The following is a 15,001-nucleotide window of genomic DNA, read 5'->3' as shown; positions in this document are numbered from 1 at the left end:
GCTCCTTCCGTGCGAGCCCACGTGCCCCTCAACGGCCGCCGGAAGTCACCCAGCGGCCACTTCCGCCCCGGCCGCCCGTTTCCGGCGGTGCCCGCGGCGGCGGGGCGGGATGTCGGCGGCGGCGGGGCCGGAGCGGCCGCAGCTGGTGGCGCACGTGCAGCAGGCGCTGAGCTACACCGCGTTCGACTGCAAGTGGGTGCCGCGCAGCGCGCGCCTGCTGTGCCTGGGCAGCGCCGCGCGCGGCACCGGCCTCCTGCAGCTCTACGAGCTGCGCGGCGGGCGGCTGGCGCTGCTGCGGGAGGTGAGCCCCGGGGAGGGGGGCGGGCCCCGGGCGGGGGGAGAGCCGAGCCCCGGAACGCGGGTGGGGGTGTGCTCGGCCCGAGCGTACCGATCCCCTTCGCGCGGCCGGGCCCTGGGGGGCCGCAGCCCCAGGCAGCGCCGGCCCCGATGCCGCTCTGGGAGGGAGATCCCGGCGCTTGCTCGGAGCCAGCGGGGAAAAACCGGGAAGAAACGCGCGGTGTTCGGCCCGGTTTGCGCGTTAAACCGGCCCGTCCCGTCGTTCGTGTCGCTCCGTTTACTGCCGCTCGCCTGGCGTGCGCTCCTTGGGCTGTTGCCATGGTTCGCGGTACAGGGGAAGCTGGAGGCTCCGGTTATATTTTTTTTTTTGGGGGGGGGGGGGAGGGGGGGGTGTTGCTTTGGGTTTTTTACCTCAAAGTGACCCCTGAGGACGCGCCAGCGTTCCGGGGTAACAGCGCCTCAGGTCACGAAGACCCCCGGAGCCTCCAACAGGCTTTCCCGGTTACCAAGTTCCGCAGGGACGCGCAGTGACGGTGCGCACACACCCTGCTACGGAGTGACAGAAACCATGGCTTAAGTCCGCCTTTCCCGGCGTCCCAGCGGGGCTCTGGGAAGAGCTGGGATTCTCCTGCATTATGCTTGCAAATCCGTAGAGATAAAAGCCTCAGAGTATCATTAGCGAGCTGCAGTGCAAGGGTTTGTGTTTTTTTTAAGATTCCTAAACTGTAGTCTCTGCTTTTCTGTGCACAAAGGAATAAACACAAAGTGCAATTTGCCTTCGATAGCGGTTCCATTGTCTTTTGTGCTGATTATCCTGTGTGCGTTTCACTCAAGTCTGCCACCCGTGGACTCCCGCCGCCGCCGCAGTCTGGGGTTGCGTTGCTTTTTTCCATGTGCTGACCCAGAATGTATCCTTTTTTAAAAGATCGAAAAGGCTAAACCTTTAAAATGTGGAACTTTTGGTGCTACATCTCTGCAGCAAAGATACCTAGCTACAGGAGATTTTGGTGGAAACCTTAACATATGGTAAGCACGGACATTCTTTTGAAGCTTTTTCGTTCGATGATGTATGTGTCTGCCTGAACTGAGGTTTCTGGGTGTGACTGGCTTTTGCATAAGATGCTCTCCGTGCGGCTCGTGGTTGGGACCCAGTCGTGTATTGGAACGTGCCTGTTTTGTAAAAACAACATGAGTTCTGCAAAAGGGATTAATTCAGTGCTGCTTCACTTTGCATCCTCTGCGTGCAGCCACAAAAACCTCTTAAAAGTTCTTCTAGGTCCTCTTCTGAAAAAAAGCTTTCGAATAGAAGTGCAAATGCCAGTAAGAGGTTGTGTTCAAGCTGAATTCGGTGTCTAGATTAAATACATATTTTTAATCTTGAAGCTTCAAATGTTGTTTTGAGGTCCCTGAATGATTTGTATAATTAATTTGCTTAGGTTATCAAATAAAGTTATAAGGTCAAAAAGGGGTTGTAATATTATTATTATATTTCCCTTGCCAAGGAACTATTGGTCGTGTTTCACTGGAATAGTAAGAATGACAGGGATTAGTCCCTAGCTGAAAGGTGATTAAAAATTCAAAATAAAATTCTGAAGGATTCTCAGTGGATGAGAACCAGTGGTTAAGAACCGTGAAACCCACAGTCAGATGCAACTCTTCATTTGAAGAGCAGCAGTCAGAGCTATGGGGATCAGTGAACAAGGTCATTGTATAAACTTATTGAAAATAAAGCGGATTGGAGCATTTTGATCTATAGCGTGATTCATTTTGAGCCCAATGTAAAAAAAGGTTCTTAAAGGTTGCTGTGGTGAATCCCACAACCGCCTTTACAAACAGGGAAGTCCAGAACTGAGCGAAAACTTTAAGACAAGTCTAAAGCAGTGGCCACAGAAGGAATCGAACAAAGACTCGTGGATCTTAATGTTGATACCCGTATTTTGTTCCCACTGTTAAGCCGAGCTTGTGTAATTTGTGCTCAAGTTTCCTCTCATTTTTATATGAATCCTGAGTGTCAAGGAAAATGCCATATTATCTGTTCTTTTCTTTCTTGCCTAGGAATTTAGAAGCTCCTGAAATACCAGTGTATTCTGTGAAAGGTCATAAGGAAATCATAAACAGTATAGATGGTGTAGGTGGCTTAGGAATTGGGGAAGGTGCACCAGAAATTGTGACTGGCAGTCGAGATGGTGAGTTAGCGAACTCTGAAAAGTCTTTTCAGTTATTCCGAGAAAGCAGCCTGCAAGCTTCGATGGCAGGGCGCCGTCTGCCATCCGAACTAGTTCCAAATCCATTGCAACTAGTTCTTCGTACGCTGTCTCTTGAGTCTTGCTTGGGACACATTGTCTCTTAATTCTTTTAGAAAAGCTGTAGATCAGCAAAAGATACTGTTGTCACTGAGCGTGGTGGGACAGAAGGAATACAAAGCGGAATAAAGGCAGAACGTCAGCTAGAGAAAATATGTCCTTCACAAATACTTTCGCTTGATTTCCGTTTTCTTTTTTTCTATCCACTAAATGCAGTCTGGCTTTCTAGAATTGAAAGAGGTGTTCCAGTTTTTTGAATGATCAGGCTGAAAAGCAAAGGCCTTCCTTGGGAATATGAACGCAACGTGACAGTGCATCCATAATACAAAATCCATTGTCCTTCTTTCACAGGAACTGTGAAGGTATGGGACCCGAGACAGAAGGATACGCCTGTCGCTAATATGGAACCTGTACAGGGGGAGAGCAAAAGAGACTGCTGGACAGTAGCATTTGGTAATTTATCAGATTATAACCATCCCTCCCTCTAATGTGACTGTGCTTGGACAATTATCAAAGTATTTCAGGGTGTTATGGGATAGCTTATTTTGTATGGACCAATCAGTAGCAGGTTTTGCTTTTCAACGTTGTCAAATCTGTGTGTTTTTCAAAAGAAGCCAGTTTTGTGGTAGTTGGGTTTTGGACTCGTTCTCTTAAAAACTTTTGGTCCCTCATGTCACAGAAAAGCTGTGCAAGCTTTATTTCTGTGCCTAGGAATGTAAAAACAGTATATCCAGCTGCGTTGTGCTGAAGGAGTTGCAGTGCACAGGAAAGCAGTTGCTGCTGTCATGTAGTTCCAGCTATCAAGCATTAAGGCATTAGTTTAAGAGAAGATCCTTGAAGCTAAGAGCTAATTAAAGACAACAGAGATGCTCAATGTGTGCTCCGTGTTTTTCCTTCGGAGAGAACAAGCTGCTTGCGTTCTACAAACTGCTAATAAGCGCCTGGATTATAGTAAGAAAATTGATAGTAAGGAGAGGATGTTTCCTGCCAAGTACGTGCAACTGTAATGCTAATTGCTGTTGATATCTTTGTCTTCTGCTTTGATGAACAGAGAAGAAAGTGGCCTTGTTTTCTTCAATTTTCTTCTGAGTTACTGAAGCTTGAGCCACGGCCATGTTCATCTTGAGCTATGTGCTCTGGGCTGACGTCTTTCAGACACTGATGTGCTTCCTTGATGCTATCAGCTGAGAGTTTTTGGGAGCAGGCTTCTGCATCTGTCTAGCGATGGCCATGGTAACACGCAGGGCCTCCCTACGGGTCTGTGTCTGCAGAACAGTCGTCTTGTCCCGCTAACATTTCATGCTGGAGAGGCTGGTTAAGGAACTGCTTCCTGCCCTGGTGTTTGGGGAGCATGGTTTGTAGCAGATGATTTAGAGAAGGAATATGTTTGTAGAGGTCAGTGAGAACAGTGTGCAGTACTTCGTCTGTGCAGTTTAGGCAGTGCTTGGCAGGGGGAATAAGAATTTTGTTCATGTTTTTCAAAGAAACAGACTGCCAGTTTTGAAGCTGTATTTTCTACACCTTTCAGGTTTGAAAACCAAACTGTTCATTAAATCTTAATATCCCAATAGTAATCTATTTCTGGCATAAATGTAAGTTGAAATTGCAGGCTTAGGAAGTCTGAAATTTACAGGCTTGACGAGGGTTTCTGTGTTCTCATTCATTCTCTCTCTGTGCCCAGGCAACGCTTACAATCAAGAGGAACGTGTTGTATGTGCTGGATATGACAATGGGGACATTAAATTGTTTGACCTAAAAACCATGTCGCTACGATGGGAGACCAACATTAAGAATGGGGTAAGGAAACCATAAAAGTATTTTTCATTCCAGCTCCTGTGCAGGATGGAAAAATTAAAAGGCCTCTGTCTATCTGAAATCTACTCAGAAGGCTTTTCTGCTGAGATTGCACCAAGGAATTGTTTTCTTGAAGTTCTCAGGTTCTTGGTCTGGATAGCATGGGGTATTTTTTCAGTGGATTCATGTTTTCAGATGATTTTGTTATTTCCAAGTTGGTCGTGATATCATTGTAAAAATAACCAATGATTACTGTGTATTTACAAATCACAACCTCTCCTTTTTTCAGGAGTTTCTGAATTTCAAGACCAAATATGTTTGTTTTAATACTTGCAGGTTTGCAGTGTGGAGTTTGACAGAAAAGATGTAAATATGAACAAGCTAGTGGCCACATCACTTGAGGGAAAATTTCACGTTTTCGATATGAGAACTCAGCATCCAACCAAAGGTTTTGCTTCTGTTTCAGAGAAGGTATGGGGAGACAGGGAATTTCTTACTAAGAGACGAACTTTTTGAGTATATGCTCTCAAAGTACTACAAGTCTGAAACTATTGTCTTTGATAGGTAATAGATGCCCAGGTTACTGGGGCACAACTGTGCGGCAGCGGGGCTGGCATGGCCCCAAATGCAAGCAGTGAAAGGGCTCCTGTGCATCCAGCTGCCAGCACTCACCCAAATTTCATCCCTTTTATAACCTGAAAATTTGGGCTTCTCTGTGCTTTGGGTCCTGTTGCGGTTGCACCTCTGTGCACTCAGCTGTGCACCCTCGTCTGGAAGTCATGTTTACTACAGGCCATATTAAATTGTGATGAGCATGCAGATTCAAATCTTAAATATATCCCAAAATAAAATGAGCCCTCTGCAAATGCTTTTCATCCTGCAGTCACCAGACCTCGTGTGAGTCATAGAAATCATTATTTTTCTTCAGAACCAAATATTTTTGGATTGGGATATTGAGAGCAAGTGAAAGGGTATATAGGAGAGACTTAGTGGCTTGGAGGCTGTTGACAGGAAAACTCTTAAAACCTTTTTCTTCCATCTGTGACTACTGCATTGATTAGTCTAAGTTCTTTATAAAAAGCACTTTTTTTTTTGTTAGTGAACAAAATCTGATGATAATTAGAGAAAAGGAACTTTTGTGGTTAAGTTCTCCAGGACTATCTAAATTAGAAAGAGCTGAGTTTCAGCTTAATATCTTTAAATTAATGTTTTCCATTATTTACTTCTACTATTTCCATTTCCAGTATTTACTGAATTAGTGTTTGTAATAGTGAAAACGTGAAAATGAAATTTATGTTTCATTCACTGCATTTAAGCTTTTCCATTTAGACATTTGCAGACAGATACGTGTTGGGGTTTTTCCCGAAGTGATTTCTGTTGCTGTGTGATCTTGCTGTTCCCTGGCTGAGACTCACATTTGAATTGTAAGATGGTTTGTTGTGTTTGCACAGCGTTTGTAGTGTATTCCTTTCCAGTAATGATTTTAAGAGACGTCAGACAAGGAAATTAACCTTGTGGTCACTGTGTCACCTAAGAGCCTGAGAATCCTGTAGTTCCAGAGCAGTTCCTAAAGACATGCTTATGCAGCTGCTTTACCTCTCTTTAACCTTGCTCCCATGGCCAGTCTCAAAGAAGCTGAAGTACTGGTGAGGGTTAGTTTTGGCAAGGCTGCTGCCTTAGCCTGCATAAGAACAGGGCGTGCTGGAGGCCTGACTTGGCTTCTGTGTGGGAACTGGCTGCTCCTGTGGCAGCAGGTTGCAAGGCCAGGGGAAGGGAAGGTACCTCAGAACGGACGTTCCGATATCCACCATGAGAAGGCAGAGTTCTCTTCATGCAAGTGACTGCTGTTTTAAGATTCTGTGTCCTTTCTTGTGAAGCTCATTCATAACTGACTTCTCTACAATGCTGTTTTTTTTTTTATTAGGCACAAAAATCCACCATATGGCAGGTTCGGCACCTACCACAGAACAGAGATATATTTATGACAAGTGGAGGAGCTGGGAGCCTTCACCTCTGGAAATAGTAAGTGATCACTCTCCAGCCTGAAACAGGGGGGATCAGAAACCAACCACTTAATGTTTTAAGGAAGAATCTTCCTGAAAATGATCAGTGGGGTCCTGCTTCCAACCTTGGAATATCTGGTTAAAATTACTGCTTACAAATGCAGTAGAAAGACTGATTTCAGTGTCAGTACTTGATCTGGAATCTTGAATTCATCCCTAAAAGAATGTAACACCACAGGTGAATTTTGCCCTTGCCAGTTTTCTTAACAAAATTAAGATCTAATTATATCCTCATTTAACAAGGTGATAAATGGAGGAAAAATGATTTCTTAAAAATCTCGTATGGTAGTAGTTATGTCTGAGAAGAATATTGAAAGCTTGGACTTTTAATGATTCTTATGTGTACATCTTCTGACATTGCATGGCAAAATAATACAATCGTCCTAAATGCAGTGACGTAGGTGTGTTGAGTTTCAGAGGGATAGCTGAGATGAAATTTTCTTGCCTTTGGCAAAAGCCAAACAGTTAAAAAATGAAAGGGCTATAGGAGAGAGGTGTCAGGATTCAAAACTTCCTGCCTCATTTTTTTCTTTCATGAAATATTTACTAAGTATGCAGTGTAGGTATAGCTGGATATGATGATTCATTAAGACATTTATTTGCATTACCTTGACAGAGGAAACCTTTCTGTTGAAAATGAAGAGGATAATGATGAGTTTGTATCAGTAAATTTTAAGCGTGTGTTTTACTTTTCTTATTGCCAGTGAGTACCCAGCTCAGCGCTCAAAGAAGGATTCTGAAGGAGCTGAGATGGGGGTGGCAGGCTCTGTCAGCCTCTTGCAGAACGTGACTCTGTCAACGCAGCCGATTTCTAGCCTCGACTGGAGCCCTGACAAAAAGGGACTGTGTGTTTGTAGCGCCTTTGACCAGACTCTGAGGGTGCTGATAGTTACGAAGCTTAACAAAGTTTGACAGGAAAACTAGAATTTCTGATGAGAAAGCAATATAGTTTACAGTCTGTAAATATGGGAAGGAGAGCCCTCCTGTTTCTAATTTAACTTCTCCCTTATTAAAACTGGATTAAAGAAATAGAAACCAGATCTTTCTATTGAAAGCTCAGACACATGCAGGTAGAGTTGTTTGACTGACTGTGCCACAATGACTTGAAGTTGTGGGGGCACAAAACTTTTACCTTCCAGAGATGTGAATTTACTTTTAAAACTAAATGTGCCTTTGTGTTAATGCAACCTGTAGTTTCAGAAATCACTTTTAAATTGTTTGTGTTCAGTTTAATCACAGTGTGAATCTCTTCACACTTGTTAAATGGTTTGGCTTTTTCACATATAACATTGTCCATATGCTTTCATGCAATGGACACTACTATATACTCCCTCAGAGAAATTGTTTGTGTTATTGGATATGTTAATTAGAATATTTGTTAAAGAGACTTAGGATTCTCTAATACACTATAGAACCTATAATGAATGTGGAAATATTCAGGTTTAATGGAATAAGCTTCTTATTGAAGATCGTATTGGAATTAAACTATTGAGCAAAATGCACTAGTTTATTATTTTAGTTTGGTTTTGTAACAAGTTTTTATGTTCTGTTGTTTTTCTGTCTGTTTGCAACTTCATATTCTACAAATAAATTAATATGGAGTGTTGTCTTAATACAAAGAAAGTATATTATTCAGATATCTAGAGATTTAGAGAAGGAATATACTCGTATAGATTTACTAGAACAGCGTGCAGTACTTAGATAAAACTTAACTCATTTTGCAGCAAAAGATACTAAAACTTACCTCGATCGTGAAAACTTTATAAGGTAACCAAAGTACTGTCTCAATTTTTTTAAATGGATTCAGTATTTGTTCAAAACTTGACATGACAGTAGCTTTGTTACTGTAGTTTCACCCCACGCTTCTCCTTGTAACTCCCCTTATCTCCAATGTGTTTCTTTTCTGTTTCTACCAGTGCATGCTGCTGCCAGTTCTTTCTAGCAGGCATATCCAGTCACTGTCCTCTGTTTGTGGATGTACAGTGGGAGGTTTCTTAATTTCAGTAAGCTCTATGGATTTCATTTGTCACTTCTCTGTCTGGTATTAGCTTTCAGCTGACTAATATGAGCCTGTGCAAGTTTCAGGTGAAAGTATTTAACAATTTCTGAAACCAGATTGTGATGGGATAACCAAAAAGCTCCTGCATGGCCATTTGCAAAGAACTTCTGTTTTCTTAGGTGTCAGAATAAGGAATTGGTATTTGACAAATACAGGTGAGTCACCTGCACCTTATCGAGCCTGATCTTCCAGGAGCTGCTCCTGAAAACTAGAGGCTGCTCTGCAGAGAGAGAGGCAGGAACCGGGACCTTATGTCTGTACTGGTTCTGCCACCAACTGGCGCCCAAGCAGGATGCAGAAGAAACGGGCCAAATACTGAAGGTTAAGGTAGGGAAAAGTGGCAAATGGGGGAAGTAGTGCGGAAGCCAGAGACCACTGAAAGTAGAATGGGAAACTGGGTTAAAGGAGAAGTGAGGAGCTGTAGCAGAAGGGCAATGCTAAGGCTGCAAACCTGGTGCTATGTGATGTCCTCAGGTTCAGACGACTTCTCTGATCCAAGATTCCAGCTAAATACAAGTGAGATAGCATAGTCCTTATTAACTCCTGGATATGTTAATTGATTAAACCAGATGAGGAAAACGAGAGCTGGCACCTGTGGGTAGAAAAGGCTTGCAGATTGTTACACCTTGTGGGATGGAGAAATCGTTAATACTTCTGTAGCAGAGAGAAGCCAGCAGGAAAACTGCAATAGACCATAAACCCAATGTGTCTGTGGAGGTCTGTGGCTTTAGTAGGTCAGTGATCCTCAGCTCTAGCTTACCTTCAAATTCAGGCTCCTGCATCTCGGGTTCAGCAAGGGCCAGCAGAGATGAAAGCGCAGTAACAGATAGTAACAAACTGGGACGTGTCTGAAACTGTAAGAAAAGTTTATTTCCAGTAAAGCAGCCCTTTGGTTTGACCAGTGGGAATCCATCCCCCTGTGAGGGAGGCATCTTGCCCAGCAGCTTGGCACATGGAAGGTTGCCCCAGTGTGGCCAGAACCATGGAGATGCCCTGGTGAGGAAGGTTCCCAGTGCAGTGGGCCGGCACCAGAGCTGCAAAGGTTGAGCCCAGAATTTCAAGATCCCTGAGCAAGGGAACGAGGTCTGTCCGTCTGTCAAAAACGTGCTGTGTTAACCTCTGGTGCCGGTGGACACGCAGGTTTCACGAGCAAATGGCAGGTTGTGTAGCATGTTAGGTGCGCACAGGTCTGCAAGTGTTCTTTCAAGGGATGTAGGCTGAATTTTGGGATGAAAGTGAAGATTTAGGAGATCCAGCTGTCTTCCCTAAGACTTGATGATTTGCTTTCAAGTGTAGTATTTAGTAGATGATTTTTTTTTTTTCTGACACAAGTAATCCCATCTGCTTGTGTGCATAGCGTAATGCTGAGAGCATATTCTGAACTTATTTTAAATGTCCCTCATAGGGTGCATCCCAGCTGGAAGGAATAGGGAGAACTACTGCTTTGCAATCTTGGCTGCAGCTTGCTTTGAAAAGCTAGGGCTGTGGAGTTCAGAGAATCAATTCAAGGGCTTTGAGTCTAAAAAGCACTGTTCAGGGACAGCCTCCATTAGCTTTGTGCTGTAAATAAAACACTCACTGAAAGGTATGCTAGGCAGCAGAAATTTGTGGAAATAGCCTTTCTTTTTTTAATAGTAATTCTGAGTCAAGCACAGAGTAAGGGAAGAAAAAGCTCTCAGTATAGGTACCTGAGAGGGAAAACAAAGAACTCTGAGTGCAGGACTGGGCTCTTGGTGGTATTTTTATTACATACTTGGCCTGCAGCAAAAATGTCCCTTACACAAACAGCTCCTAGTGAGCCGACATGATGGTGATACAAATTAGAACAAAACTATTAAACAACAATTCTTAAAGCTCCATGGGCCTCCAAAAGATGAAATGTGTGTTACCTCTGGGTACTTAATTTTGGGATTCATTTTATTTGTTGTTTTGAAAATGAAGGAATGCCTTTTACTCAGGAGTAGCTGGTTTCATGGAAGTACATGATGGTTTGCACGGCAAGAGTTTGCAAAAAGCTAAGAGAGCTGGAGGGATGGTGGATGAATGGTAGTGCTGTCCTTGTTCAGGAAAGGTAAGTGGCTGTATCTGTACCTAAAAAATGCAAGATACTTACTGGCTGGAGAGAGGAGCTGTTGGTAGTGCCTGTACTATGCTGTATCTCCTCAGCAGACTGGATTTCTGCTGTTCCCAGGCTAAACAAGAAACTTAAGCAGACCAAAAGCTGCCTGTGGCAGCCTAGCCTGCTCTATTTATAGGCCTTCCCCCTCTTGCTGAAGACTGGCACCTTGCCTCTGCAGCCTGGAGGCTGAAGAACTAAAGTGTGTTCTAAATAAAATCATAATGCATCAGAGATGAAATGCACAGGGCCAAATCTGCTGTGACGCAGCGCCGAGGAGCACTCTGGAAAACCCCTGTCTCGCTACAGGCCCGGGCATGGAATGTGCTACTGAGTTTGACGGCTTCACTGCGCATGACCACAGTTAACTGGTGTATCTGCTTGGCAGCTATTGCTTGTTTCCTGTGCAAACCATCCCTCTATGCTCATGGGAAAGAAAAACCTAATTATGGGCATGACTGCAGCCAGAATACAGGCATGTGTTACACAGTTGGTTTGTTTTTTTTTTTACCAGGTGTTGCCCAAATCCCTACCTATTACAAATCAGGGTTTTTTTCTTTCACATCAGTATAGTTACTTCGACTTTCACCATTTGTGCAGGTCCTTGGAGATTAGGTTTTCTGTGCAGCTAGTCTATATTTGGCCCACAGTATATAGTTTTCATCACAAAAACAATTATTTACAGCTTAGCCATGATTTAGGTTGAATTTTAAGAAATAAAGGCAAATTATAACTCTGTATGGGAAGCTACAATACAGTGCACTCTCAAGATGGGTGAAACATCACCTGTTGTTGCTGATTTTCAAAAAATTCAGCTGTGATATAGAAGGTACTCAAAACCAGAATCAGCAACAAAAGAGCCACGACAGAAGACAGGACGGAGGAAAAAAATTAAGTAGCATGCCAGCATTTGAGAATTTACCCAATGAAATTAGAGCGTTAGTTTATAATTACTTATTGCTTGTGCCATCCAAGATAGCAACTGTTTAACTCTGAAGGGCAGAGTTGAAGCAGGGAGTAAATGGCAAACCTGTGAGGTGTACGGCATGCACTAACGTTTGCAAGTGCACATGCTCTTGCCCCTTCACAACCACCGAAGCTGTCAGAGATGTCATGGAACTGGTGCACAGAAGAAATTGTGTCAAAAAAAAGACAATCTGTCCTCCAGTGATAACTTCAGACACAGCAGATACAGCTTGCCAGTAGATTTCAGCTCATCTTGCCTAAATTATTGCCATCAAGTGTATTCAATAGCAAACAGAGATTGTTTAGCTAAGCTGACAGATTTGTAAGTAAGAAGCTACTAACTTGTGGCCTGGATGTTCATCACTGTAATAAAGTTCTCTAACTGTAAAGCTGCTATCGACAAACTGCGAGGAAATGTTGATTTAGTACATTTTGGTGTTTTATTCCAATTATTAAGCCTGCATTTTCTTGCTCCTGATGCCTTTACTGCTGTGTTTTTAGTAGCAGGCACTCCAAACAGAACAACTTCCCGCTCCTCAAAGAATCTCCAGATCACAGTCCATATGTCTGGAGTGTATTTAAAGGCTTTGTGCACACAATGTATTTTGTAGCAGCAAAGATAGCAAATACAAATCCCAGTACTTTGGGCAAGGGCAGCTGCCAACTCAGGCAGGAGCCGAGAGCTGAATTAGTTTGTGTGCAGTGTAAGGCATGGCTGTGGGACTGCCTGTGGCAGCGCAGAGGAAAGACCAGATGGGATTTCTGTGGAAGTTGGCCGGAGCTATTTGGTGACTTGGTGATGTGGCCAGTTTCAGCCTTGGCCACACAAGGTTTTCATTCCTTGCTGACCTTTTTGGGAGGACCTGCTTCTTGTCGCATAGCCTGCCCTTGCAGTTGCACAGCATTGTCCACAGAGGACACTGGAAGTGGGTCAGTGTTGCTTGGCGCCTGCAGGAGTACCCAGGGTCTCAAGGGCAGTGAGTAGCTGCCCCGTGTTCTGGCCTTCCTCCTCCTCAGCCACCAATAAGGCAATTGCCAGTGAAGAGGCAGAGAAGTTTTGCAGGACCCTGCAGCAAAGGGGATCACAGTGGAGTATCTCTTCCCTATAATGCTCTTCAGTTTTACACTCTTAACTAGTTGATCTGGGCCAACTAGCAACTGGCCCAATATTCGCTGGTGTGATCCAGGACTATAGCATGACAGTGAGCTGTTCCCAATAGGCAGCCTGCATGTGGCAGCCCTGCTTTGGAGACCAGCTCAATGTAACAGTATGGTCACAAGCTATGCCAGTTGGTCTCTGAGCCAGAGAACGAGCCTGTTGCTGTTTAGCTTGGTAGTACAGCTACGGCCTCTGGGACGGATGCGTCTGATCCAGTTTACTTCCAAGAAATCTCCTTCCCTCCTGCCTGTACTCCCTGCCTCCACAATGTTAGTAAATCTTTAGTCACCATCTCCATGTCTGGGGATTGCAGAGAGAGACGAGCTGCAGAACCATGTGGAGGAGGCACCTGTAAGTTCCCTCCTCTATTGAGCTGGGCAGTAAAAACAGCCTGTGCAGAATGCACAGACTGGGGTTCCTGTCTCAGACCAATGGCTTCTTCCTCTCTTGTCGATGTGCAAGAGGCCACTCAAGGGTGCCAGCCTCTCAGGGTATTTCCTCATCAGAACATTACACCCCGACCTTCTTAAGCATGGCAGTAAAGCTGTTCTTCATCACTATGGAAAGCCCATCAGCAACATAAATAAAACAAGCACAGGCAAGCTCTCCTAGGTTGCTTGGGATTTTAAGGTTATGAAACATTTAAGACATTCTGTGAAGCCAGAGGATGCGTGAGTTGCAGAATGGCAGTAAGGCCCACAGAACTGCACAGCAATTGAGACCAGATAGGACCTTTTTGTGTGGCCGTGACTCAGAACCAGTAGCTCAGCCTGTTTACCAGCTCGCATGTATCAGTTGCCCCCTATTAGACCAACTCTTACAGTCTTGCAGTTGAAACTACTCTGGTTAAGTCTCCAAGTCCCAGCTGCTTCCAGTCCCTCCTCTTACAGGCAGGGGCTGCTTACATGAAAACCCACCACTGGCAACATTTGTGTTTCAGAAAATATCAAGGAGCTGATTTTTTTGTGCGAAGGTTTCCATCAGCACAGAACTGCTGCTTTACCCTCACTCTGCACAGATGTGAGCGGTTACATGTGGCACGGAGCCTTACTGAAGTTGTTCTTATTTGTTGATTTGCTGGGAGGGCTGAGGGAGCTGCACCCTCTTGCGCCCTTCCCTGTGTCACAGAGCCTGACAACGGAACTGTGCACCTCTTCTACTGCAGTTGTAGCTGTTTCTGCCTCTGATTATGCTGGGATGTTGCTCCAGCCTGTCCTGCATCTGTCTGCCAGAAATAATCCAACACTACTGATGTGTTCTATGCACTAAAGGCTTTTTCCTCCTACTTTCTTCATCTTTTGACTTTTGCTTATTGTTTAAGATTTCTGAGACAGAGACAATCTTCTTAAGAGTATTTCCAGCTTGGAGCACCATGAGGCTTTGGCTTCTAGGCAGCGCTGCAGCAACAATGAAAATAACAATAAAAGGGAGGTGCAGCTAATGAAATCTGTTCAGTTCAGTTGCATCCCATGCTAAACCGTTCATTTTCTGAGTCATCAATCTTCCTGCAGAGATGACAGAATCTGTCCTTTGTGTTTCTTTCTGGCACAGCTTGACCAGGCAGGGCTTTGTGGCCTGTTCAGCAGATGTGGGGGACAGACCCTTCCTGCTGCCTTGCAGCAGTACACAGTGGCACAGACCTGTGGCATCTTCGTATGTGGCAGTGTTTTCCCTTCCTGGCATTCATATTCCTTTCCTCCCACATCCTGTTGTTGCAGAGTGTATAAGAAACATAGGAATGGCCACACTGGGTTAGATCGAAGAGCCTTCCAGTCCTGTATCTGGCCTCTTCAGGGGCCATGTTCAGATAAATAAACATAAAAAACTCCCTTAAAATTACAACTGCAATTTGGATCCTAAGTTTAATTTACTCCTAAAGTTGTCCTAAGCGTCCTGCTAAAATGAAGTCGGAGTATGAAACAGATGGTTCTATTGAATTTATGCACAGAAGCTAACAGGTGAGAATGGTGGAATGCTAAGACATTTAGACATAAACCACAATTTCTAATACAATTTACTTCTATAATCTTAGCGAGAGAGACAGCTATACAAAATTACAGCATTACATACTAATTGGAAGAAATGTAATCTTAGAACGATATCAGAACAAACACTTTACACATGGTAGATTGCTTTCAATTTATTTCTACAGTTTCCATATATAAATGCCTATAACCTAATAGATATATCTACATTCAGCAAATAAAGCTTTGTATGTAAAGTAACCAGATATGGTACCCAGCA

At 44.0% G+C, this 15,001-nt stretch overlaps 1 protein-coding gene across 1 annotated transcript; it reads left to right on the top strand.

Annotated features, from left to right (window-relative positions):
- The first annotated feature begins 109 nt into the window (after positions 1–109).
- DNAAF10 (dynein axonemal assembly factor 10) lies at positions 110–8,053 on the top strand. The gene is made up of 8 exons (XM_086631091.1): positions 110–301; positions 1,223–1,323; positions 2,353–2,483; positions 2,952–3,053; positions 4,282–4,397; positions 4,731–4,865; positions 6,319–6,416; positions 7,162–8,053. Exons 1-8 carry the CDS (start codon positions 110–112, stop codon positions 7,367–7,369), a joined length of 1,083 nt encoding a protein of 360 aa, XP_086487217.1. The 3' UTR covers positions 7,370–8,053.
- The last annotated feature ends 6,948 nt before the right edge of the window (positions 8,054–15,001 follow it).

Source organism: Tauraco erythrolophus, chromosome 2 (assembly GCF_009769465.1).
Source record: "Tauraco erythrolophus isolate bTauEry1 chromosome 2, bTauEry1.pri, whole genome shotgun sequence".
Classification (NCBI taxonomy): Eukaryota; Metazoa; Chordata; class Aves; order Musophagiformes; family Musophagidae; genus Tauraco; species Tauraco erythrolophus.
This window is presented reverse-complemented; position numbering and strand designations above follow the sequence as displayed.